The 26,363-nt window shown below is 37.6% G+C and overlaps 3 protein-coding genes across 8 annotated transcripts in view; 1 reads left to right on the top strand and 2 right to left on the bottom strand.

The window, feature by feature from the left end:
• The first annotated feature begins 2,526 nt into the window (after positions 1–2,526).
• LOC139995020 (uncharacterized) lies at positions 2,527–3,671 on the top strand. Its single transcript, XM_072018118.1, has 2 exons — positions 2,527–2,874; positions 3,206–3,671. Exons 1-2 carry the CDS (start codon positions 2,527–2,529, stop codon positions 3,401–3,403), a joined length of 546 nt encoding a protein of 181 aa, XP_071874219.1. The 3' UTR covers positions 3,404–3,671.
• Positions 3,452–5,775, bottom strand: LOC139994628 (MYG1 exonuclease). Of its 2 annotated transcripts, XM_072017470.1 has the most exons (7): positions 5,654–5,775; positions 5,394–5,550; positions 5,148–5,243; positions 4,841–5,074; positions 4,563–4,764; positions 4,048–4,223; positions 3,452–3,982 (listed from the first exon to the last, which is right to left on the bottom strand). In XM_072017470.1, the coding sequence occupies exons 2-7, from the start codon at positions 5,504–5,506 to the stop codon at positions 3,811–3,813; spliced, it is 993 nt and encodes a 330-aa protein (XP_071873571.1). In that variant the 5' UTR covers positions 5,507–5,550; positions 5,654–5,775; the 3' UTR covers positions 3,452–3,810. The 2 variants fall into 2 exon arrangements, with proteins under 2 accessions (XP_071873571.1, XP_071873570.1); XM_072017469.1 differs by lacking the exon at positions 5,654–5,775 and having other exon boundaries at positions 5,394–5,646.
• A 2,087-nt stretch (positions 5,776–7,862) lies between these two features.
• The window catches only part of LOC139995121 (uncharacterized), a 62,744-nt gene continuing 44,243 nt past the window's right edge, over positions 7,863–26,363 (bottom strand). For 4 of the 5 annotated variants that reach the window (XM_072018302.1, XM_072018304.1, XM_072018303.1 and 1 more), the window contains 5 exons: positions 15,878–15,939; positions 15,545–15,668; positions 13,992–14,160; positions 12,753–13,410; positions 7,863–12,452 (listed from right to left, as the gene is read on the bottom strand). In XM_072018302.1, the coding sequence (XP_071874403.1) occupies positions 8,346–12,452; positions 12,753–13,410; positions 13,992–14,160; positions 15,545–15,668; positions 15,878–15,939 (5,120 nt within the window). In that variant the 3' untranslated portion in view covers positions 7,863–8,345. The remainder of the gene's footprint in view (positions 12,453–12,752; positions 13,411–13,991; positions 14,161–15,544; positions 15,669–15,877; positions 15,940–26,363) is intronic. The other variant, XM_072018307.1, reaches the window with a different exon arrangement.

The raw sequence follows: 26,363 nt of genomic DNA, 5'->3' as shown, positions 1-26,363 counted from the left end.
TTTACATATGCAAATACTTCCTTTTAAGGAAGTATCGAATCGATGAATTTAATGTTCGAGGTATCGAAACATTTGTCAAATATGAAATATTCTCAAATTAAAGAATGAAATATTCATTTTCTTAAAGTGAAATGTAACTTAATTATTTGTATCCTTCGGTCATTTTTACTTAAAGTGTATTACCTTGGTAAATGCTTAAACTACTGTCACCTACCCATGAATTCTCAATTAGCCCTTCAACGACTCACTTTACAACTTTCTTAATAGCTATATTTAGTGACTTATAAATATCAAAAGAATCATATCTTACCCTCGGCTCGTATTGAAAACACCGTACTAAATAGTTTATAAATCAATTTATGCTTTATAACCCATGGAATTGATAAAACCAATCATTTAAAACGTACAGCAGCGAACAAGCCATAAAAGTAAGTATAAGGTATAAATTCTTCAATTATTTCTTTTCACTCGCAAAATACACAAAAGATAATTTTACTTCAGTAGAATACTTAATACCACGTGAGTATTCTATCGAAATTTTCCACATAAATGAGAGTACTCTAAATATTCTATTAAGTATTCTAGTGGCTACAATACTTACACCTAATACTTGAAATCCTTTACTTATACCGACTAATAATACAAGTACAAAAAATAGAGTAATTATTACTCACCCTCTATAAAATCAAAAGCGTTACTTTATGTATTTCGCGATCGAATGAAAAATTACCTTTTTTTTTTTTTTTTTGGAAAACGTTCAAAGATACAGGAAAATCCATTCAGAGTAAAAATTACTATATTTAATTGTACTTGACAAGTAACATAACAAACACTAAACCTCTTACGAATCGTCACAAATTTAACCAGATCGAACATCCAGTAAAAAATTAAATTCGAAGATGTACAAATATATATAGAATGTCCTATTTAAGTTCTATCTTTCTAATTATATCGAGGAACTACGTTGAGTTTGCACAAGGATTCGCCGTCTAATAATATAAATTATCGCTATTCGCCCAAGATATCAGTTTCTTGGGACAACGAACGTACCATTTATAAGAAAAGAGAATGGTTGGCAATTTTTGTCGGACTCCAAGGAGGAAGTTCACCAGTTGCACCTGACCTCGAGAGATCCTTTTGAAAGACGAGCAGACAAGAGACGGACAGACCAGAGAGTAATGTCAATGTCACCACTTTAGGTGTACCAATTGCTTCCCAGGGTGTGGTCCCCTCCTACGGGTCGACGACTCCCTACCAGATTCACCTATATAAAAGGAGACACCGTGGCTCGACAGGGCAGCACATCACCGTTGATACTTTAGGGCGAGTACTGGTTGGAAAATTCACATTCAACCTGCCAGCAGCGCTTTTCCACGTGACTACTAACCATGAGAACGATAGTGAGTATATGGATATCCAGGGATTTTCCTTTTTGTCATGGCAGTATGATTGGTGAGGATGTTTTCAAAGGATATTGCACAAGTGGTAGATCAGATTAGGGCGCTGTGAGAAGAAAATAGTTCGTTAAATAATTCTTGAATTTACGTCGATTTAACATTGGTTAATTAGGGCAAGATTGTTCGGTCAGGTATCGTGAACGTGTTTGATTTTGACTATCGTAGAAATGAATAGCTCTTTGTAGATTTAGAAATCTTTCTTTGCAAAATTTGATAGCTTGTATAATGGATCTAGAAATCGATTGTTATTGACTTTAGAACGTTGATCGTTAAAATATTATTAAAATATAATGATTATTTATCTGTTATTGGATAATTAGAAACTATTCCATTTTCTTACTATTATTAACGATAATTTAGGTACGCGCAATTTTTCTGAATTAAAAAATTCGACGAATAGAGAAATTAAATTGCTATTGCTGCAAAATTACAATTGTTACTAGAAAAATCGGTATACTGAATATCAATTATTATAAAAAGTTGTTACGTATTAGAATTCAATTAGTTTTTTGACCATGAAAATCGAAAAAAAAAGGAATCTGCAATCGTTACTTATTAATAAGTAATCGAGTTTTTCTGTGTCACTAGGTTTCTTCGTCATTGACATACTAACATCCCACGTTCTAATAGGAGCCTCTTTATATGTATAGTTGCAATTCGTATGCCTGCTCAGTCGTCAAACCAACCATAAAAAAGTTCTTTCCACGCTTCATCACGCTTTTCCACTAACTTGTTTCTTTAACGCTTCTTACCTAATTATATTTACTATGCTTGAAACTATTAAACGCTAACAAATTCCAAAAATCACATCCCACCAAATTAATTCAACTACAAGGAACCTTTTTTGCTGTTCGTTGGTCTATTCCTAATTATGTTTGGAGCTTTTGAAAAATACACGTCGCCTCACACGCAAAGACACGCTTCACTGAATTCATTTTCCACCGCAACTCCATTTCCATCAACCTTGCTCTTTCAAACTCTGACCTAATTAATATTGAACTACAGTTACAATTATAAAAATTGCAGTTAACAAACTAACATTTGTATCTTGCTCGGTTAACAGAATAAGATGTCAAAGTACTTTTTCAAATTGCAGATCATCTTTGCTACGATCTGCACCCTGGCCATCGCAGAGCCCGGATACGTGGCTCCAGTGATACCTTACAGCTACCTCAGAGTGCCATTAGCCTACGACGGCCACGTTTTGGACACGCCGGAAGTGGCACAGGCGAAAGCAGCGCACCTCGCGACTCAGGCGTACGAAGCGGCCAGGAACACACTCGGCTATGCTCACGTGCCGGCTCTGTTACGTGTTTATGCACCTGCACCTGGTGCGCCCATAGGCGCCGATGGTCGTGTCGTCGATACACCTGAGGTCGCGCAGGCGAAAGCTGCTCACTTGACTGCTCACGCCTTGGTAATTACGAGCAATTAGTTTTTTAAAATCTGAAAAATCAACGACTCAGTGTTTTTTGGTATTAATGGAGAAGAAAGTCCTTGGAGAAGTTCAAGGATCTGTACTTAAAACTTGTTTCTTTCCTCTCCTTTAGAAACGTTTTAAGTTTGCAAAGGAATTTTTAAACACTCGTAAGAATAAGATCAGATTCTTACAATGTTTTTTCTTTTTCTTTTTTTTTTTTTACAAATATATTCCCTTCGTTTACTAATAAAGTAAACGTTTCGTTTCAAGCCGAAGAATGTATAGTATTATTAATATTTGACTTTCCATCGTTTTTTTTATGTTGAAGGAGACTGCAAAGAATCTAGGACTCTACCCATACGGTGCCCTGGCTTACGCCTCAACACCTTATGCTTATGGATTTGGATACGGTGCTCCCCTTGGTCCTGATGGTAGAGTAGTGGACACTCCGGAAGTTGTTCGAGCGAAGGTAGCTCATTTTGCAGCACACGCTGATGCGGCCGCAAAAACTGTTGAAAATCTCTGATTGCCACTGGGAGGAATATTTGGAAAGGATAACGACGCAACTCTAAAATAATTTTTTGTCAATTTATTCAATATTTGGACTATTTAAATATGAAATGGACGGATAACTGTGTAAAATGATCGGCTGCCTTTGTTCTGGATATTTTTATTAAATACCGTAAAAATTGCAACTGAATGTTAAATGTGAAATAAAGCAGCAAAAGTATCGTGCTATTTTTGTATGACCTAATACGATGAATTCGCATAATAAATAATCTGTTCGCAAATTACTATTTATTTTTGTGCACTGTCTTCGCTCTTAAAATACTTTGAATCTGTTTTAAATACACGAAACGTGATATAAAATATTAAGTTTACGTTCGATCAATTGAAATCCTAAAATGTCATTGTTCTTAATTGGATTTATTATCAAATAGCTTTCCCTAGCTCAAGAGCTTTGCGTGCCATCGTTATCGCTCCTTCTCTGGTTATATGGCCACCGATGAATCGTTTTGAATGGACAAAAACAGCATCTTTGATTCCAGAGACGCTTGAAAGCGTTTCATCGCGTAAACCTCCCCAAGGTTCTGGCAAACACAGCCTATAAAACCATAGAATGTACGTTAAAAGCTTCAAAAATAATCCAGTTGTCGTTCGAATAAATACCTGCACACAAAACTTTTAGGTCTCACAGGTACGCTTTGAACCCTATAGTCATTATCATCTCCAAAAATTACAAATTTTAACGGTGGCTGTACATTTTGTTCTTTTTCTATCGTAAAAAGATGCTGAGGCCATGGTACATGTTTTATTAATTCTATAATTTCGCCACTAGGGTCAACCTGCAAGTATTTATCGTAGCTTTTCTTTGAACATGTTTTTAAATTGTATAACAGAAAGGCTTGGTAGGATATATTTTTATGTTAACATATAAGAGAGAAAGGAACCTTCTCTTGCATAATATTGCAGTAAGGAAATGCCTATGATACATTTTTATACAACTAACAATGGCCATGTATTCTAATGCTTGAACTCTATTCGAACAGAATGTTATTCTATTCAAATCTATGCAAATGTCGTCTCGAAGATGCACAATGATTTGTTACAATATCCCTAATAGTGCAATTATTAATTACAAAGTGGTAAACACTGATAAACTGTAAAGTCCTTGTTTTATTCACCTCAAAGCGTTTGTCAATAGCTTCCTGCACAATGGACCTAGCAGGCAACCAAACATTTGCAGTATAATTAATATGTTGCACTAATTCCTGACCGGTTAATTCGACTGCTTTCAAAAATTGACTATCAACATTAATATCCTTGCTATTCCATGCAGGATTTAAGAATTTCACGCGAGATGATAGGTCTGTTACGATATAATATCTAAAATGGACAACACACTGTAACTAATTTAATACAATGATATCTTAACTGTGCAACAATAGTATCGGACACTTACGTAGGTTCCTCGTTAAACATGGTAATTCCATTATCTATACCATCAATTTCTTTAATGAACGTACTATAAATACGTTTAAAAATCAATTCTACGTCGCTATCATTCGCTTCTGGAATCAAATGCTTGATAATCTCATGGCCAAAATGACAATAAATCAGACCAGCACTACTCAGTTTCATTGTCCAACTGTAACCTGGTTTCTTTATTACTGTGCTTACTGACTCGTTGAAATCTCTGACTCATAAATTAAAGGAATGAGCTCTATGTTATTAGCTTTATACCAAAATGATTAAAAAACGGGTCATACCTCATATGATGATCGTAACGATGCTTGGAAGGATTATACTCTTTACCAACATCGACCACAATATCACATGTATCTAAAATATTCATATCGCGTGACCTATAAGTACATTCGATGCTCTATGTTAATTAATTCTCTCTCCTTTAATTATTCCTGCATACTTCTCATTCGTAATGACATTCTCATTTCAAATTGCCCCATATAACTCTATAAGAAAATCTGATTACGCTAAATAGCTCTATATCTTACCTCACTATAACTGCATCTTTATATCTGGGTAGCGTCTTCAACATGAAGCAAGCAAGAGCTTCGTCACAATGAAAAGTACCATCGTGTGTTCCGATTTTCACGGTTTTAGCCATTGTCACGAATTTCTGCGATGTTGTTCGCGTATAGGTTATATTGCCTGGTGGAACAGATAGCTTCGTAAAGAGTCGCCGAATTATTCTAGAGATATGTTTAACCATATCGAAGCACTAATCACGATAATAATTAAATTATATTCTCACCGTGACGTAAACAATACTCGTAATACACAATAGAATCCTATTCCTTTAATTCTACACGTGTATAGCCGATCGTGAATTTATTATAAATTAAAAGGACAATACTATGCGTCAGCCAATCAGAGGCTACGTGCGTTACGCTTGACCAATCAGAAGCTACACACGCTACGCTTGCGTACGCATGTGCTTACTATGATAAGAAGACATTTAAAATTACATATTCCAAGCGAATGATACGTGTGCTTTATTGTTATTAGTATTCAGATACACATTATTTATTTATTTGGAAAAAAATGTGTATTATTAGGTGGAAAAGATATTTCTTGTAGAATTAGATATTTTACTAAATAAATATTGATATTTATAGTATTATAATATAGTAATATTAATAATATAAATATTATTCATATAAATATGCTCATTACACACTTATTAGAACAAAGGTATAATCTGGTATTTTAATGGATTCAAAGAAATTGCGAAAGGTATTTATTAACATTTCACTAGCAGATTGGAAAATAAATATATCTCTCTTGGTGACATGGTATATAAAAACAGATAATTTCTCACGTGTTTTATTATTTTAAGCTACAGTAATATTACGATATCGTGGTTTGAGAGATGACTATATTTACAATCGTTATTTAATTATACGAAATTACACATTTCATCAAATTCAATTATCGGAGTAGGCTACCTCCTCCATCATTGAATAATCGACATATTTAGGAACGAAGATTAGATTAATCGTGCTGCGATCAATACTAAATAAAAATGGAAAAAAAATCTTGCTGCCACTCTCGATATGAGAACATCAAAGGGAAGAGAAAAGAAAACAATTAACTAAACGTTCTAAATCGATAAAAATAAATAAAGAATAAAAAAACTTATCGTGCAGATGGACGAACAAGAGATTGCACGTAGTACACAATTATTATTAACACAGTATAGGGCTTCCTACATCGATAACGTGTTACTCTACAGAAGGACACAGGATATTTACAGAAACCATCGAATGTACACGCTTTGAAACCATATTTTAAACGTTCTACACACTTATCGGTCGCGATTACCTATCTAAAAAATCGCTAAAACTGTAACGGGATAAATTCACATGTAAAAATATATATATTTATGATATACATATACATATGTGTACGCGGAGTCTATTTATACATTTATTTGTAGACTGTGGATATTTACGCAAATTCATGATTTTTATGAACTAAAAGAATAGCTCATGAATGTATTCGATCAGTTACAAAAACCTTTTATGAATTTGTTTGTTTTTTTTTTTTATGAATTTTATTGTATGTGTGATACAAAATATTTCGAAATTTCGTTATATTGGATCATATTGAAGAAGTTTGAAACAGAGCTGAAAATGCACATAGAATGTACATGATATTTAATATTTAAATAAAAGTATTTAAACTGATTTTGGTTGATTGGTCGTATATTTTTGAATCTTTGAATTTCGAATAAATGCATAAAAATCCTCAGTCTATTTACTAGTATTAGGAATTTCGATTCAAGGGGCCATATTTCTGCTAAGGAGAACGAAAATCGATGGATCTACGGATTTAAATAAATTCGCAAAAACACGTCGACCTTTCTAAGAAATTATTTTATCGACATGACGATTCGAGTATTTCTCAAAATTCTTTTCTTTATTTGTTACTGTACATCCTTGTTAATCTACTCATGCAGTTGCATCTAGCCAGCTGATACGAACACTCGTTCGTAATTTGTTGAGCAATGCGCGTTAGATTTATTGCTGTATCGCTAGAGGGAATACTCCATCGATGACTGTATCGTGAAAACCATCGATGCAACGTAGGAACGTAGGGACGTGATTCGTTCTTTTGACTAAAGGAAGTCGACAGGGGCTGTTGTTTGACTATCAAGTTCTATAAATTGATACGAGCAAGATTCTGATATTTTTCTCTGAACGAAGATATTTAGAAAACTTGCTCGTGTTTTCGTGTTGGTTAATGACAGTGCACACTATGGTTATTTATACAATTTAGTATTTGGACACAGCAGTGTTCTTAATTTCTAGTTTACATATGGTTTTTTTGGAAGCTTTGCTATCTGCCCAAGTATGTATCAACCAAACGGTTCTACTTTATCAATGGTTGTTTTACTTTATCGATCAGTTGTTTCACTTTATCGATCATCAATGACTGTTCTGCTTTATCGATGATCTGACCTGCTTTATCGACGAAGCAACAACCAATATTGAATCAATTGATTGCCAACGGCTACTTCAGAGTACATTTCCTCAATCTCTATTCTTTACTCTCTGTACATCATTTATTTCGACGAAAGGAAACGCAATCATGTTACCATTCACCGCGTAAAAACAACGGATTCTAAAAAGTACGTGTGCCATTATTCACGACACGACTTTTTTCGAACACCTTCTAGCACTGTCATTCCAACGATAAATTCCCTTAAAATCTATCTTCTCCGTGAGCTGCTTGTTCGAACTACCTCGAGCATATTAATTTTAATAAGTGTGAATCCATCATCGTCATGTACAGGGATTATGGCAAATGCTGAGGAGAAGAGGCGCCGCCCTCTTCTCCGAAATCTTACCTATTAACAATATACATAAATATACACTAAGGGAGGGGATTCACCAATTACCAAAATCAACGTTGCCAGCAGCCACAAAGAGAGGACAAACAAATCAAAATCCTGATTCTCCTTTTAACCACTCCCTTTTTAAACAATCCTTATTCCTAGCGTTGTGGCGACAGCTCTGGCTCTCCTCGTCAAACACAGTGCCTTCTTCGCATACGAATCGAAAATCAAGCACTTGCCTTGAAGTGAACCCAGGAGAGCAATAGTGAAACAGTCTGCAGTCTCTATTGTCACCATAGAAACGATACATCTGCTTCTCCAAGCAATTAAAACCACCCTGCCTCCTCAACATCGCTGAGTTTCGACTTAGAGATCTCATCGTGGTCGATTCCACCGTTTCAGTTCGCTTGGTTGTGGTTTCTGAAATAGCGATTGCCTCAGAAACTGACAAAGTGACAGGTCCCTCTGTCGCTTTACTCTCCAAATTCTGTTCCATGATTTTGGCAGACGAAGCAAGCGTGGTTTCTTCCTCTATGGTTGACCTAACAGTAGTCGAGGGTGATTCTTCAGGATGATCAGACTCGGTGGACGTCAGACCGATCGGTAAAGTTGTCGTACTAACGATTTCTAGGTCCACTAAGGTGAAACTCTTAGGACTAGTTGATTTCTCAAACTCTGTGCTAGTAGACTCGGTTTCCTTCAAGGATTTCTCAACAGTAGAGGCAAGAGTTGACAGTCTAGAAACAGGATACGGCGTGAAATTTTCTTCTTGATCTTGTTTCACGTTTGTTGGTGACTTTTGTTCGCTTGGACTGGAGTCCTGGTCGTTTTTGCTCTTCGTGGGAGCATGCATCTTCTCTTCTGATTCGTTTAGAGGCTTCAATTTGCTCTCTAATATATTCTCTTCGCTCCTGCTAGCTTCGGTCGTAGTCGTCGATACATCTGTTGTCATTGTTTCCACAGTTTCGGTCCAATTCTCGTCCATATTCGTCGTGATAGCCATAGTAGTAGTTGGCTTCCGAGCTAATAAAGTGAACTTCCTGATCACCGGTTTGGGCGCTAGCTCGTTATACGATTTAGGTGGCTTTGCCGGCTTGGGATTCAACAGACTCAGTCTAGGTTTAATAATTACAGGATTCGGAGTCGTCGTTGGAGGAATGTAATTGTAATTCTTTCTAGCAGTGATTGGCTTGAACAATTTTGGAGGCATGGGACGAGCAGTGGTAGTTGTAGTACTTGTACTTGTAGTAGTACTTGTTGTAGTTGTAACGGTTGTTGACGTCTGCAAATCTATCTTCTCCGTAATGGACTCCTTTGGACTCTCAGTCTCCACATCCTGATCTTTCCGAGGCTCTGTGGTAGTTTCTGGCTTGTCTTCCTCGTTCTCTTTCTCGGTGTCCTCCATTTTATCATCGGCCAACGTTTCCTTACGAATTTTCTCTGCACTTAGACTGTTAGAGTCTGAAGACCCGTGTTCTTTATAGTTATCTGGTTCATAATTGTCATCGACATAATCGTGAGCTATATTCTCGACAGATTCTGAGGGTCTTTTCGTTTCTAGTACGTCCTCTTTTTTATCTTTAGGCAACTCATCAGTGAATTTAAGAACTCCTTCCGTACTTTCTTCCTGGTCACTCAAAACAGATTCGTCGTCTTCGTGTTCTTCAAGAGTCTCCTCTTTAGAACTTGGAATTTCTTCGGAAGTCACGTGTTCCGAAGTCGCATGTTCCGAGGAAATAGTGACGTTTTCGGAACTACCAGGATCGTTGTACTCATCGTCTGTGCTCATTTCATAAGTATTTTCATAGAATGCTTCCGTAGAGTCGTAATGTTCCATGGAAGCTTCCTCAGAATTCATCTCTTCGTTCTTCATCGTCGAAAATTCACGAGATTCTTTTCCTTCCTCTTTCTCGTTATCATTTTTCCTGCTCTTAACCTGCCTATGAGAAGACACTTCCTTTGAAAAGTTCTCTAACTTTATAATCTTTCCTTTACGAGAATGTTTAGCCATTTCTTGCTGGTCATCCTGAGAATCTTCATTGCTAAAGACCGTGGTTGATTCATCTTCCATAGATTCGTGCTCTATTGAAGATTCTTCTTTATAATAGCTCATTTCTTCTACAGAAGGATCTTTCTTAGGAGCTTCAGGCTGCTCCACTTCTTCGTCAAACTCTTCCTCGACCTTTCTCTTCTCTTCAACTTCTTTCTCGTCTAAGCTTGGAACAGTTGTTTTCTCTTCACCTTCCAAAATCTCGACGTTTCCTTCATCCTTCTCCAAAGTTCTAGATTGTTTCTCTAGAGTCTCATACTCGTTAGCCTCGCTCTTCCGATTGTCTTTTCCTGTACTGTGGTCTTTACCACTTTGAAGCTTCTTCAAGTTGCCTCTATGATTATTCACAGCTCTGATATCGACATCTTTCGAAGTCTGTGACTCTGGTTCGTTGAATATGTGTTTGTCAATCTGCTCAGCCTCAGGATTCACTATTGTTGTCGTTGTCTCTACTTTTTGATCAGGAACTTTATCGTCAAGTAATTCAACAGGCTCGTTATTTTCAATTTTGGTTTCCTTTCTCTTGGAAGAAATCTTTCCTCTAGCTCTGATCTTGGAACTTATCCTTCTCATGTTTGGTTTGGGTTCTGTACCAGGCTTCTCTTCCTTTTTTTCTTCTTCTAGAATCTTTCCACTGTCGCTTTCTTGCAATTTAGACTGTTTACTTTCTTCAACGGTGTCATCAAGGTCTTTTGAGCTTTTAGAATCCTGTTTATCTACCGAATTTCCTTCTGTCGTTGCTGCAGTGATTTCTTCGGTCGAAGACAGAATCGGAGTCTGTGTAGAAACTTGCTCCTTTTCAGTTGTATTTAAAAATTCTTCTTCATCCTTGGATTTCAGCTTCATATACTCGCCTGGATCGAGAATAACAACATCTAATGTATTTTCTGGCTTTCTTGGCTTAGAGTCTGATTTAGTTTCATCATTAGGCTTGTCTTTCATATCAGAAAAATCTACATATTCATCTTTCTCAGCCTCATGAGTTTCCACTTCGATATCCTCCAAATCTGACTCGACATTCTTCAAATCTGACATAGCATCCTTTTCCTCATCGGTGTCAATGTATTCTTCAGCATCAGATTCCCTAGTATCTATTTCCAAAGGAACTTCTAATCCATCTGACTGCTTAGTTTTACTTTCTTCATCTTCCTTCTCTTCATCTTCCGTCTCTTCGTCTTCCGTCCCTTCATCTTCCGTCTCCTCATCTTCCGTCTCTTCATCTTCCGTCTCTTCGTCTTCCGTCTCTTCGTCTTCCTTCTCTTTAACGTCGTCTTCTTCATAATCCCTCGCTTTAAAATTTTTAGAAGCCTTTGTCTCTAAATCTTCTAACGAATCTCTCTTCGAATTGTTCTTCTTGTTATCAGAACCAAGTCCTTGAAGCCTACTTCCCTCAAAGACACTTCTTATAGCGTCCTCGGTGAAGTCTTCTCCAAAGAGAATATCCCTAAATCTCATTAGACTTTCCTTAATGGAAGTGAAATCCTGACTTCTATTTTCCGTATCTTTGTTATTCGCACCTGTCACCTGCCCATCACGTTTTCGTTTAGAATCCCCAGCATAGACAAAAGAAACCATGGAATTCTTGGTCTGACTAACAGATCTTTTAGATCTCAAAATTCCTCTAGATTCTTCAGAGATTCTTCTGCTGTTTCTGATTTTAGGAACGTCTCTATAGAAGGGATCAAAGGACTCGTCTCCCTCTTTATAATCATCATAACTGGCTGGGATCGTTGGCAAGGGAAGAGTGACTAATTGAGTTGTATTTAATGGTCTACCAGATTCGTCGCTAACGCTTGCTTTGGCTGTTACAATTACTCTAGATTGAGAAGGTAGCAACGACGACGGATTCTGGACTATTCTTTGAAGATCTGGAGGTGGTAGGTTGATGGTGATTTGGTGAGGTTTTAGTTGAGGGATCTGCACAGGCGGCAACACGTGTATGTGCTGAGTGACTTGATCATTAGGGGATTGAGAGGTGTGCGAAGGTTTCGAAGATGTTCGTGGGGTTGGATAGAAGGATCTGACTGTAGTTTCGTCGGGAGATGGGGTGGGAAGGAAGTTGCCTGAAATCCTTGGTTGTTGGGAGCTCTGGCTGCTCGTCTTCGTTTGCACTGAGCGTGAGGGCTCCGGCGTTGGCACTGGGGATATCGTTAACTTTGAGACCTGGAACAATACGTAAAATTTGTATCAGACAAATGATACGAGATTGTAAAATCAGATGAATTAATTTCAATATTATTTTTCCTCAGAAACGGTCTCTATTCTATTCTATTTTAGGAAAGTGTTCAAACTTTATTTCCTCGAAAACGAGTCCCTCTCCCTCCAAGTTTTATTATCCTTAATTTTCGTCTTATTTCGAGTCATAGAGTCTGCCTGACCCGACTTGTACCACGAACTACGGAACGCCTTGTATGATAAAAACAAAAAGCTAGGAAAGAGAAAGTGAATTCGGTGCAAAGTTACCTGTCCCTTATTGCTCGACTGAACAACCTCCAACGGCCTGATACTCTGCACCCCACTCTCCCTGTAATCCGAAGTCTCCCTAGGATTATTACTATGAATAAACTGCTCCGTGGTACTAGCAATCCCATGATTGTGAAAGATGGGATTTATCAACGCTGGACTATTTCCATTGCTACTCAATAATGTCTGAATGGTAGAAGATGTAGCGTGAAACAGTGGCGACGCCGTCGATGGCTCGTTGTGAATAATCTGTGGACTTGCAGTCGAGCTGAATCTGATCTGATGCACCTGAGGCGGCTGAACAGTGGTGGAACTGACTCCTTGATTGCTAAACAGTTGATACGAAGTCGCCTGTTGATTATTATTCCTCTCCCCATTGTGGAAAATATACTGGTGATGGTAGCCGCTATTTTTGTCATCGTAGAGAGACTTGGATTGACTCGTGTGAATCTGAGGAAATGGTGGTTGCGGCTGGAAGTGTTGCGGATAGCCCGTGGGGTGGGAAAAGGAACCGGAGGATGGCGTGGTGGAAGGTTTACTTGGTTTCGAGGTTGTCGTGGACGTTGTGGTTGTCGTAGTTGGTCGCGCTGAAGTGCTGCGTTGGTGGTCGTCTATGGGGTCCGATGGATCGACGTCGTCCTCGCTATTTTCGTGTAAACTGCGAATAAAAATAGCGTTCAGAAATTCACTCGATCGGGTTAGACATTTTTTTAGAGCAGGCGTTCAAAATCGAGAATCGTGATTCGTCGCTTCGAAGATTGGAAATTGAAAATTTCAGCATGGAAAGGCTTTTCAGGTATCGAAAAGAGACGGTGTTTCTAAAGATAGCGCGCTACATAGGAAATGACCGCAACAGGCAGCCAGTAAGACGTGATCGATCAAAAAATCGTCGATACACGCAATCACCACACCTATCGATCCTGTATCGCGCGACTGCATAAGCAAAACCGGCAGTTATGCGAACTAATGCACCTTTGGTCCTTTCGAAATCACATCTAGCATAGGTGAACGTCTAGACAGGCATTTGGTACGCGACAGGTGAACCGAGTCGCTACAATAATTATTTTCAGCGAATCGATTTCTGTTCGCGAATGTGTCCTTTCGCGAAAGCAGATTAACAGGCGGGGGGATGTTGCGTTCTTTTGATGGAAAAATAGATACGTCGTGTCGGATTACGAGAGACGAATATGTAATTGGTAGGTGATTTTGTATGGTTCGTACGTGAATTTATTAACGTACCTGAGAGTGACTGCGTTGTTTCCATAGAGTTCCAAGTTCAAGTTGTAGAATCGCTCGCTCTTGCTGCAATCGACCTCGTCCACTCTCTCGCAAACCCTGGTTTCCTGATCGAAGACGGTTCCATTCAGACAGAGGAACTTTATGTCCATAATCTCGTCTGAAACCAAGTCTCATGGTGAAGAACAGGATCATTATTCGGGGATGCTCTTCTGGGTCACGGTTCTCCAAACGTCCATACATCCCACATTATTCGAAAATAATTTCAATCACCGCAGTAATTTATGAAGCAAATTCGGTCTTAAATATATTAAACAAAGTAAATATAGTTTAACAAACATTCTCCTGCCTACTGAAATTTGCATTAGAAAATAGATTTATCATTAGACAGCTTCAAAATATTGTTTGCATGTGAGTAGAAAGAATTACGTTCCACAAGGTAGAAAATTGTTACGTGTGTGTATATAAGAAGATATTATTACAGATTTATAAAAAGGACTATACCAAGAAAGCACAGTTTCCGTAAAAAAATACAAATATTATAAAGACAATTACATAACAAAGCTTTTTATGAAAAAAATGACGCATCAAGAAGGTACCAGTTTTATAAAAAAGAAAACTGCATACTTCGAGAAGATACAAAATTTCTATAAATAAACTTATCCGACGACAAACTGTGTAACAAAACATTCCTGCAAATTACACGAAAGATTCCTAAATTTAAAATTGAAATCATCCATGGAAGATTAAAATGTTGAGATAATAGCAAAAAAAAAAAAAAAAAAAAAATAAAAAAGGAAAAAATATACGTCACGTCTAACGAAGATACTTAAAAGGTTAGACGATCTACTCGATTCCTCGTGACGAGTCGAAGCCAGACGTTCTCGACTTAGGTCAGTAAACGTTCCTCGACGACCGTGACATTCTCTTCCGAGTGATCTCTCGATCGATTACAAAACTTGGATCAGACGTTTGCCAGGCCCCCGAGGCGGGTCTCTCGCGATCCTTCGATCGTACGATCGATCGATCGATTTGTCCCGCGTTTACGAGTCTCGTTCTCTGCCTGACGTTAACTTAATTATCGGTTTCTAATTGTCACGACAACAAATTAACGATAAGAATTAAATTAAAGAACAAATTACGATCGATCGATCCAACGATCCCCTGGGAAGTCTGTTTTGAATTAATCGATGCGCGTTCGAACGAATTCAACTTCGGTTGCAGTCCTTTTTGCGAGAAATTGACGAAATAGGAAAGCCGTTTGAATTAATTAATTAGCTTTTTCGGTGTAATCTAATTTAAGCTGAGAAGATAAGATAACTTTTGTAGGCTTAATTTAGAATAATGAAATATTTGTTAGGTCTATTCGAAACAGGTGTTAAAGTATTAAAATACGAGGGTTATGTTTTTAAATAAATGCATTTTGTTCCCATCTGTTTAGTATTTAAGATCTTTGTCGAATATTATATTTGGCGAGGGATTGTACTGTTTTGTTATTTTGAGAAACTGGGAAATTGAAAGTTACAGAAGCGACTGCAGAAATATTGCTGAATTACCTTTTTGACCGATGGTGCAAACGTGAAACATCTGACATCCGGCTTCAACATCCGCGTAATATCCACCGATCACCTTCCCCTGACACGAGAAATTCGTCTCTGGCAGGTTGTCGAAGTCCAAATACTTGCGAGATAATAAAACATGATTACTATAAAACATGTGATCACGATTAATCTCAAAGATCGTATTGTACGATCAATTTACAAAATTCATTCCAGAATTCATTAGGGTTCGAAATTTTTGAAAATAATTTCCAATTGAAAACGAGATAAACGCATACTGTAACGTGTAATGTATTCTAACGAGATTAGTAAAAATATTTGAATACTCACGCCAGGTTCCCCCGCGCTGCATAACAAGGAGCCATGCTGGAGGTTGAGGATCGACAATAAAACTGCAACAAACCAGCCAATCACGAGCTATCGTTAATAATATTCCAATCTATACGTTCGCAATAGCGGAACGTACGAAAGAAGGAAAGAAAGAAAGAAAGAAAGAAAAAAGGGGAAAAATTCGAGAGTAAAAGTGTCACGCGAAAGGGAAAATAATTTTTCATTCGGCAAAGAAAAATGAAATAAAATAAAAGGCTACATGTTCGGCACGAGGATAATAATTTACTGAACTAATTTATGCGTTTGCGTAACTCTTCTACTCGGAGACCCTGTTACACCAGTTACGGTTATAATTATAAGCAACTATCGACACGCACCTAGGTCGTTGCTCTCTAATACTTGTTTCTTTAAAAAATTCCATCTATATCTAACAAATACTAACGTCTATGTAAATCGCTCTACAATAATCTCAAACTCGTGTACAATATACCCAATACGGAACAACAAGTTTTTAAATTGGAAATTACAATTTTCCATACGTTCGTTGAAAATCTCCATATTTCGAGGTACAAGAACCGCTATTTCCAGGCAATTATTGTTTACATTTATATTATACGAAACGCAGAGGAAAGAGTTGATTTCAGAACCACTTGTTACCGGATCCGATCAGGGCATTGATTTCAATCGGTGCTGTCAGAGTCAGAGTCAGAAAAATGATTATTAAATAAAATAGAATGTCGCAGCGGAGAGAATCGATCGACGATCGAGTGGTCAGTTGTAGGCCGAGGTCATCCGGTGTGCACGCGGGCCATCCAATCAGATACGTCCCCGGATCCTGTCGATCTCTCGCGAATCTAATATTCGTGATCGAGGTCTTTTGCAAAGCTGCAGTCGGCTGCCGAAGATATCGCGAGTATACGTTGAATCCGATCAAGATCCGGCGAACACGCACGTTCTCGCAATTTAATTATGTATAATGTCGTCCAGGTTCAAGCTTCGAGACTTAAATTTCGAAAAAATTAACCTTGAATTAACTTACGCTCGATGACAAACGTTTTTAATCAGCGATTAATGATTTCATCACTCGACTAAATTAACCGTGAACTTTAATCGCAAGCGGTAGTTGATTAATTAAAATAAAGATCTTTATCCATCTTTACCTACAGCATTCAATGTTTGATTGATTACCAAGAATATAATCTGCATGGCAAATTGACCAATTATATTGCTGTCTATTGCCTGCAAGTTTCACTTGCTGACGTTCAACATGAGAGTTATTAAAATAAATTTATTATAAAATCGTCAAAATGCAATGAAATATAATTTTATTTTGTACTAAACGCGTTTAGAGTTAACTTCAATTTACGATTATTTCTCGTTATTCCAAGTGTACCGAGTGTCCAGAATCTTCAGAAGAAGGTAGCAGCGTACATGCGTATATCGACGAATGCTTCCGATGCAAGGAGAAATTGAAGGAACTTGATTTGAAACGATCAAACAAAATTGCAGTAGAGCGGCGATCGAACGTTTCGTTTGTGTTATATTAACGTTACTAAAATTGAGAAACATTGTATTTAAATTTAATTTTTAGAATTTTTCGACAATTTATAGAAACGAATATTCAAAGTTAAGGATTCAAAAATTTTAAGAACTTGGAAGATTAGGAAAATTCCTAAAATTCATCAATTTAATAATAATTAATATTTATGATATTTATATCTACATTTATATTTATAATAAAAGTTAACAATAAATTTTGTTCTATAGAAGAAAGAAAAAATACGTAGCTTTAGACTTTCTATCGTAACGTTATTTATATTACAGGAACGATTCATCGAATTTTGGTTTCTACGATGGAATTCCGCCATGCGGGGCCACACGCTTTCCATTTCTTCAACCTTTCCCTTTCAAAACCTTCTACACAATATATCCAATTATACTGTACACGATACATCCATTTCGACACAGATTTTCCAATTCACCGCGAAGTATGTCATTGATCCACTTGTTTAACGAAGCTTTTATTCCAGATATTACAAACCTGTTCGTAACACAAAATATACTACTCTAATAACGCGACTAAAGAAATTTGTTTTTTGTTTGGTAATAAAATAAAACGTGTTATTAATTTTCTAATTGTGTTGCTAAATATTCTACGCGCAGAATTTCAAAGTTTAACTAACAATGAATTAAAGGAGATTAGAATTTTTATAATCGATAATTGAGGATACATGGAAGTTACAAGAGGAAGATATTGGTATTTATTAAGCTATCGGATAGTGACGAAACGTTAGCACGATGCGAAAACGGGCGCGAAGTAGATATTTTTCCCAGACTCTCGCCCGTAAACTCGATGATCGTTCTTTCGTCTCTAGAAAGCTGCGCGGAGTTATTGATGACATTGCCTACGGCGAAATTGACGGAAACTGTAGTCACGTGACATAATCAGAAATGCCTAGGTGAAAGGTCAATGCATTCCTCGAGAAGAAATTTTAGGGCGTCGAGCAAGAACTTTAATAAATTTTCCATAATTCACACAAACTTTCGATCTCCTTCTTCTAGTTGTATATTCGAAAGGGCGTTTCTCGAACTTCTCCAAACGCCCTGCGATCATCGGCATCGTCAATCGCGAATATCATCGGAAATAAGCGAGATCACACGCTCCACTTGCCGAGCGCGCCGCTCATCGTTTCGTCGTCGAGGCAGCAAGACATTTCCAAACGTGATTTCACCGTCTAAACATAGTCCATTTGTCCATAAATAATTTGACGTAACGAGGACGAATCAGGAATCGGAGGATCGTTATCGCTCGCATCATCAACGTCTTTCATAATTCCCGGTTCGCGTAACTTACCTGCCATGCAAATTCCAGTCGCTAATTTCGTTAATCGAAACGTGTACGTGCACGATGCTACAGCTGCCTGTTTCTTTCGGCTTCTACTCTTTCCTCTTTGCTCTTTTCTCTAGACAGCTTCTTGTCTTTGAGAAAACTATAAAGGGATCGTTATCGACGTGCCTCGTTTTTCGTTCGAATTTTACGTTGGAGATTTTAAGGTGAGACGGCGAGTGAAATTTCGTGGATCGCACCAGGGCCAATCGAAACTCGTACACGTACGAACATCAACGAACAGTTCTTCGACTCTCTGCTTCGACTCTTTTTGCTCCTAGTCTGTTTCTCGTCACTGCTGATGAGCAATGTTTCTATCTTTGTTTATCTTTCGTTATGCGGTAGCATCGTTGGATGAGGCAGTGATATAATCCCTTCAGCATGTAACGCCTGTGTGAATCTCGTGACATTTAGATCTGCCAACTGGCCGACCCAATGCTCATCTTCGCGGGACAAGTTCTTGACAGTCCGATGCCTTCGTTCAGGATGTTAGACGGGCTCGGGATATTAAGGGGCACGTGTGCTGCCATATTTCATTAGTATAATATCTATAGCATGTTACGTATATACAAGTTGTATCTTGCATAATAATTTATTAATTTGCTTTGATTTGTTTATTTTATTTACTCAGCCGTTTATTCGTTTATTTTCAAGTATGAATTTATTTCCAGATAATTTTACTAGAATGTTACATTCTGTTTCTATCTTCGTTTATTCCTTAAAGCTAAACCTTACTTCCTAATTTCCTACCCGTGCAATCATTCCTTTCATCGATGCTTCGTTTCCTTTCTTTTTCTTTTTTTTGTTTTCTTTTTTTGTTTTGTATGTCTCGTATGTTGTACGTTGTAGTCTTGCAAAAAGAAGTTTAAAACAGCCAAGTATATTATTTTATTTTCTCTCAATTATCTCGTAGACTGCCTCAGAAATGCGAGAAAAGAAAATGCAATAACTTCCTCAGGACGAAGAGTAATAATCTTAAATCGGCGATTACGCAAACTCATGCAAATTATTCTGTTTAATTTTCCGAATGCTCCGTGCAGCTCGCGCTATGGGAAATTCGTTCGGCTAAAGTTTCCAGCGTGTGGGTGTACAAACGACTTCCGTTTGTTTAACGAGCCCCAATTTATAAAAACGAGCCACTCGATTCATACTATAATTAAAATAACGCCGGAGAAATATAGCGGCAAGCGCATGATAATCATGGGAATTCTTTTCTCCTATGCAATTATAGTTCATTAGGATTCCTGATACGAATTTAATTATTTACTAATAATTATCATAAATTTCCATGAAATTGTCCCACTTTTATTGCTTATCTCATTCGTAAGAGAAATTACAAAAATGTCAATGAAAATTTTCATTTCATCTATTATCTACAGCGTAAATAATTCGCAATGAGAATTATCAAAGAAAAATTGGCGATAATTTGCGGAACGAATTATCGAGTTTTATAATCGAATCGATCGTTCCGAGAACGTGCGATTCGAGCAATTATTAGGAATCGTGCCCGCTGCAAACAATCGAATTTCCCACGAATTATCAAACGAACAAAAGTACAATTAGTACCTGTGGCGATTCGAAGATCTACGATGGGACAATTAAATGTTGAGAAACGAGAATTGGCAAAGTGGCAGAGGAAAGGCCTGTTTAGGGCTGACTACCGAATTAACAGGTCGATTAGCACTTGCTCGATACTTTTGTACAACTGTTATTCGGAGTATTGCTTCTCTTTAGCTAAAGTCGGAAATTTTTAAGAAACGAACAAAGCTTTAAAAAGGGAAAATGACAGAGAATAAATCAGAAAGGGGAAATACGGAAGATAAAAATACCATGAAAGCAAAATATGAGGAAAATATGAAGGAAGAAAAAGAGAAACAGAAGATAATTGTTCCAATAATTTCCAGAATATAAAAATAGACTGTTCGACTAAAACAGAAAGATCAGGAAGGGAGAAAAGAGTAGAAAAATTATTGTAAATAATTATTTGAAGTGGAAGATTGTTCAGATCGGAAGAGTCACAACTTCGTTAAAACGAATCGCGAGCAGAGTCGAGAGCGTTCGAGAGATGAGCAACATTGAGCAACATTGTTGCTGGATGTAGTAACGTCTTAGAGATGCTACTGTAACGGTAATATCACGGTAATGGCTGTAACAGTTGCGATAATCGGGTCTCGGTTTCTTCTTTGGTCTCCTCTTCGTTCACCTTGTTCCGTTTCGCGAATACTTTTTCTTTCTTTCAAATTCGATTAGAAGAAAGATGCGCGACTTCTATTTCACGGAAAGTTCGATTCGAAAGTATATTTCGAAATTTATTTCATTGCTTTATATACACACTCTTTTTTAGATTCTTCCTAGTTTCAAATAATTCAGTTCTTTTGCCTTAGAATTCTTTTCGAGTCGTTTCTTCGGCTCGTTTATCTATTAAGGTTTTATGCTGTATTCATAGATTTCCATTTCTATAAATTAGCTTCGCGTTTGATTCTTTAGCTTGCGATCGAAATTGATTCGATTTATTTGATAAAGTTGACTAACGAAGATCGAGAAATTACTGTTATTCATGGAGCTACCGTCTGTATCGTTGGTATAATTGGAACGCACGATTCTCTAATTATACTCGAATTAGTGGCTCGTTGTAGTTGATCGAGTGGAGAAAAAACGATTCGATTTACCGATTCCTCTCTGTTAATCCCGATTTCATGCTATTTTATTCTTAATTCTTTCAAAATAAATAGCTGATGCAGCTTTTCCAAACGAAATTGAACAGAAAGATCCGCGATACATAATTAATTCGCAATAATTATATTACACGAAAGAATAATATTCGTGCGACGGTAGATAGCTCGATACTTCTCGCTGCAAACTCCAGATTAAAGCTGTCTCTACACGGGCAGATGTTAAAAGACTTGAAAAGTCCTTGTAACCTCGAAAGACGTTCTCTCGAGGACGCTCCGCAGGAGGAAGCGGCTCGATCGGCTGAAAGTCAGCTGAGTCTATTAGAGTCGAAAGGGCACGCTGGCACGCGGGTGTATTGTAAAATCACGTAAGAAGAGCACCTTTCACCTCGTCGATCTCGCGTACAGCCTGCTTTTATACCAAATATCCGCGTTTACCGAACAAACATCGATAATGAACGACCAGTGTCGACGATCTATCGATCCAGGAAATACACTCCACACTACGTATCATTGTACGAACACTTGTCAAACGAACAGGCTTTCTCGAACCATGCACCGTTACTTATCAGTTTTATATTTAATAATTTTATTATTTTTGTATTTAACGAATTTCATACGTTCTGGAAATTTATAGGCTTGTCGGAAATGATGGAAGAGGAAAAATAAAATTGATAATTATTATAAATTACTCGGAAACAATTCGTTTAACAAATGTAACAAGTATTTCATCCGATTAAGCTTCGATCGAAAATTCATGATCTCGGACTAGTACAAAGAATGGCGTTAAATGGATCAGCTGTTGAAGCTGCACGAAACGAGACAAGTAAAAATAGAGGTTTCCGACGAAAAAAGGACAAGACCGAGGAAAAAAAAAAGAACAAAATCCACGAGGATAAAAGTGAAGGTGAGCAGAGAATCGTTGCAAAATCGGGCCGCGACGGTAAAAGAACGAGAAGCTGGCAATTTGGTCGATACGTCAGCGCTTTCTACGATTATCGTATCGTGACGCGTCGTTCGCGTAAATAGAGCAATGAAAAAAACAGGGTTCACGTGTAATTGTTACATAAAACACTCGTCTGATTGGCGCGGTTACGTTTCGCAAAGATTCGTCACGATATTTAAATACGGTTCCCGAAATTTTTAATCTGGATGCACAAGGAAAAGATTCCTTTACGCAACCTCGAAATTTACGAATCTCCATAGGTCGGTATAAATTTATACACACACACACACACACAAATATGATCAGTTATATAACACCTCTTCCTTCGACCTTAAATGTTAGCATAATCATCCCATGCAGAGAACAAAGCATCTTTATTTCCTTCTCGTTCCCCTTTGTTCCTCATTTCTCCTCCTTTCAATAACTGTCGACAGCAAATTCACTCTGCAGCTACTGTCTAATTAAAAAATTTTAAATGTTCTATTCTTTTTGGCAAACGTTACATCCTCCTGACCGCATACATTTTAGAAAGTGAAATTTAACTTTTTTCTTCTCAAACACCGCGCAAGATGGCAATTACGTTATCGAAAAAGAGGGCGATAATTGTTTTGAAATTATAGAACTAATTCGAATTTCGTAAGTCTTTTCCTTTTGTCAGTTATAATTTATCGTCATTAATCACACGATATGCGGAGAACTTTTTAGAAAGCAAAATTAAATTTCTCTTTCCAAAATCTCCGGAACTTTGCTATCATTTCGTTTCAGAACGTATAATTACAGTTCCTCGACATCAATATTGGAAGATAACCTAAATTTAATGTAAATAATTTTACGCTTTATACTCGCACACGTTCTTGAAATATAACGTCTCAGATATATTTCAAACTATAGAAAATATCCAAAGTATATATTTGCTATATTGGTGAAAATATGAATTTTTGCATAAATATTCGCGGTCTAGTGACATTCCTAACGATAACACGTCGCTTTTCCCTAGCAACATCATCCATAACTAATTGTAAGATCCGATCCTCTCCTATCGGATCTATTGTTCGCACTTGCGTTTCCCGGCACTCAGCGAAGAATAAATATTTAACAGGTGGCCAAGATGACTTGTCGCCGATGTAGAAAGTCTCTCTGGTGCTGTGCCCGGCGACTCTCAGGTTTCTAATACATCAATATTTCTCGGTGTTTCAGCGACAAGGAAAAAAGCGAGAGCACAGCCGGGTGAAAGTTTACAAAGGATGAGAATTCGGATAATGCTCGAACGTCCTCATAAATATTTAACAGTCTGGATGATCCCGGATGGGTCCTCTCCTTCGCGCTTCTCGCAGACATCTCTTTCTTTGGTGTCGAAACGTGTTTTGGTACCAGTTGGAGCGATTCGAATTTTTCGAATTTTGGAATATCCGCGATCTTTGAATACGTTTTGGTTTGTCTTGGAATTTTAACGATGTATTAATAAAATTTAGTTCGTAATCGTATCCTTAAAAAATATTCAAGATTATTCGATATTTTCTTAATGTAAAAACGCAACTTCTGTAAATACGATTACTTAACAAACTATCGTTATTAACTTCGTTATCGTTCGATATAAGTTTGTGCATAAAAATATAATTTCTTTTATTTCATCAATTACCGTAATCTTTCCTAGTTCCACTTTAATACGGAAGAGAGAACAATAGGAACTCAACCATTCTAAATTGTCTCACATGTTTTCGTTCATCTTGTCACTTAAGAAAGAACTTTCCGCGGTATATCGCCTACTATAAATAGAACTTATTAGCATAATTATGTGTCCGGACAATCAGACCGGCGTTCTTGTTCGACGGAGTAGGCAGACAATGTCAATCCAGGTCAAATAGTAGGATTAAGTACGAGCCATGTTTCAGAAACAATAGAATTTCTTCGTTAACGTATGCGTTTTCTAAACTGCCCTGATATCCTAAATCATTAGTATCTTGATTAATGGAAACAGTAAATATACTGGTCAAAAGAAAAAATCTACGACGAAAGAGCAAGTACAACTTCAAAGTATAGTTATTGTTAAACCGGAATAAGACAAAGTAAAAACTATATTTAAAAAGAAATTCCAAATGATTATCCACAAATTTGAAAACCAAAGCTTCCAGAGCAAAAACTTATTTCACAGTTTCGTCGCGTCTTTTTGCCCGATATCACTTACTACTCCATGAAATCCTTTACTTGGAACGACATACGAGAAGTCACGGAAAAACTGAGAAAAATGACAAGCCTGTGGACGTAGGACGAAGAATTTCGCTGGAACACGAATTCCGCTGTTTTCCGAGATCATAGAAGTACTATACGTATCAGAACGGAAGAAAAAGAACAAAATCGTTGCCATACCGGTTTCTAACGTTCAGGGGAACACCGCTCGAGGGAGTTCATAAACGAAAGCGGCGCGGTTATCGAGCGGATCGATTTATTTCAACGGTGGAACGTGCCGATCTCGATTTAACCGATCTACCTGCACTTGCAGCGGCGCAAACACGCGTATTCCGTCGGAGTAGGGCCGCGATCTATCGATCTTTGCACGCGTTCCGTCGCGGATACGTGAAAATCCGCCGAGCTGCCAGCTTACCGGGTTTCGTAACGCGTGTACCGTGCGATCGCCGCGAGTAAACCTGCTGCATACGTTTGCATAAGTTGACGAGCGATACTTGTATCACAGATGCGTGTACTCGTATGATGTGTTTATGAAATTTTAGATTTTTCGCTAATTTTAGAAATTGAATTATTTTCAGAGTATTGTACGGAGTGTCGCGTTTAACTCTGCCATCCTTAATTACTCGCTTATTCGTCACGATACTGAAAAATGTTTTCGACAAAAGATGTATAACATCGAGAGAGACGTAGTGTGGACATCCGTTTTAAAATGTATTTAGAAAGTATGTCCTTCTCGATATCGTACAACTTTTGGCCGAAACAATGGTTTTGTATCATCGAAAATAAGAACGTAATTATGGGTGGCAGAATTGGTGAGACATTCTGTATACGGCATAGAATGATTTCAAGTAGTTTGATGAGCTTTTCGAAAAAATAGCTTATACAATGTGTTGCTAAATTATAAAACCACCCTAAAATTTTCAAACGTGACAACATATCATCGCGTTCAAATATCAAAAGACACTTCGTAAATAAAGTGTCTGTCCAACTTGCCTGACTTTACTTTCATTTAAAGCGCGATGCAAATCTGGATCGCTCTCTAGAAACTTACGACGCAGAACAGCAGCAAAACAGTGTGTTTACAGTGCAAGAGAAGAGAAGCGTGGAGCGGTAAAGCGGCGAACTAGTGTAACTAGTAACTGGTGTCTGGACTTCCGGTTTCGATGCGGACGCGGCGTTCCCGGGCCGCGTTTCCGTGGGTTTCTGGATTACGTGCTGGCGTGCGACGGTGCGTGCTGGTTCATTATGCGCAAGAAAGCAAGAAAGAGGCGAGAACCGAGTCATTGCTATTCGAGGGCCGGCGCAGGAAACGGAAGTTCCCGATTATCCACAAGACACGACAAGTATCCTCGGATCGCCGCGTATTCAGTCTTGCGGTTGTCAAACTGTCAACGTTGCGAGCTACGGATATTGTCAGAAAACGGAGATAATTATATTTTTGGGAAATTTCTGCTCCATTCATTGAGAATGTTTTATTTATTTTTCGCGGATATTGGAAATTTAACGTGCATATATCTCTTGGTCAAATATTTCTTTATTTGTTCATTTCAATATTTGAACAGTATGTACATTCTTTTAGTGAGAATTTTTAAGAAATTAACAAATGAGATTAAATATTGTTGCAGTAGGTCTGGACGATACTACGAGCAACGCTAAATGAAGAAGAAAGATGAGAGACAGGCGTCTTTGAGAAATTTCTGCGATATTAACAGAGAACATTTGTTTCGTTATTTTTTATTTGATACGGTCGAATTTACTTTTCATAATGTAGGTGTGATTCATGGCTCTGATTCC

This window comes from Bombus fervidus, chromosome 15 (assembly GCF_041682495.2).
Source record: "Bombus fervidus isolate BK054 chromosome 15, iyBomFerv1, whole genome shotgun sequence".
Classification (NCBI taxonomy): domain Eukaryota; kingdom Metazoa; phylum Arthropoda; class Insecta; order Hymenoptera; family Apidae; genus Bombus; species Bombus fervidus.
The sequence above is the reverse complement of the archived record's forward strand: the minus strand, read 5'-3'. Positions and strand labels throughout refer to the sequence as shown.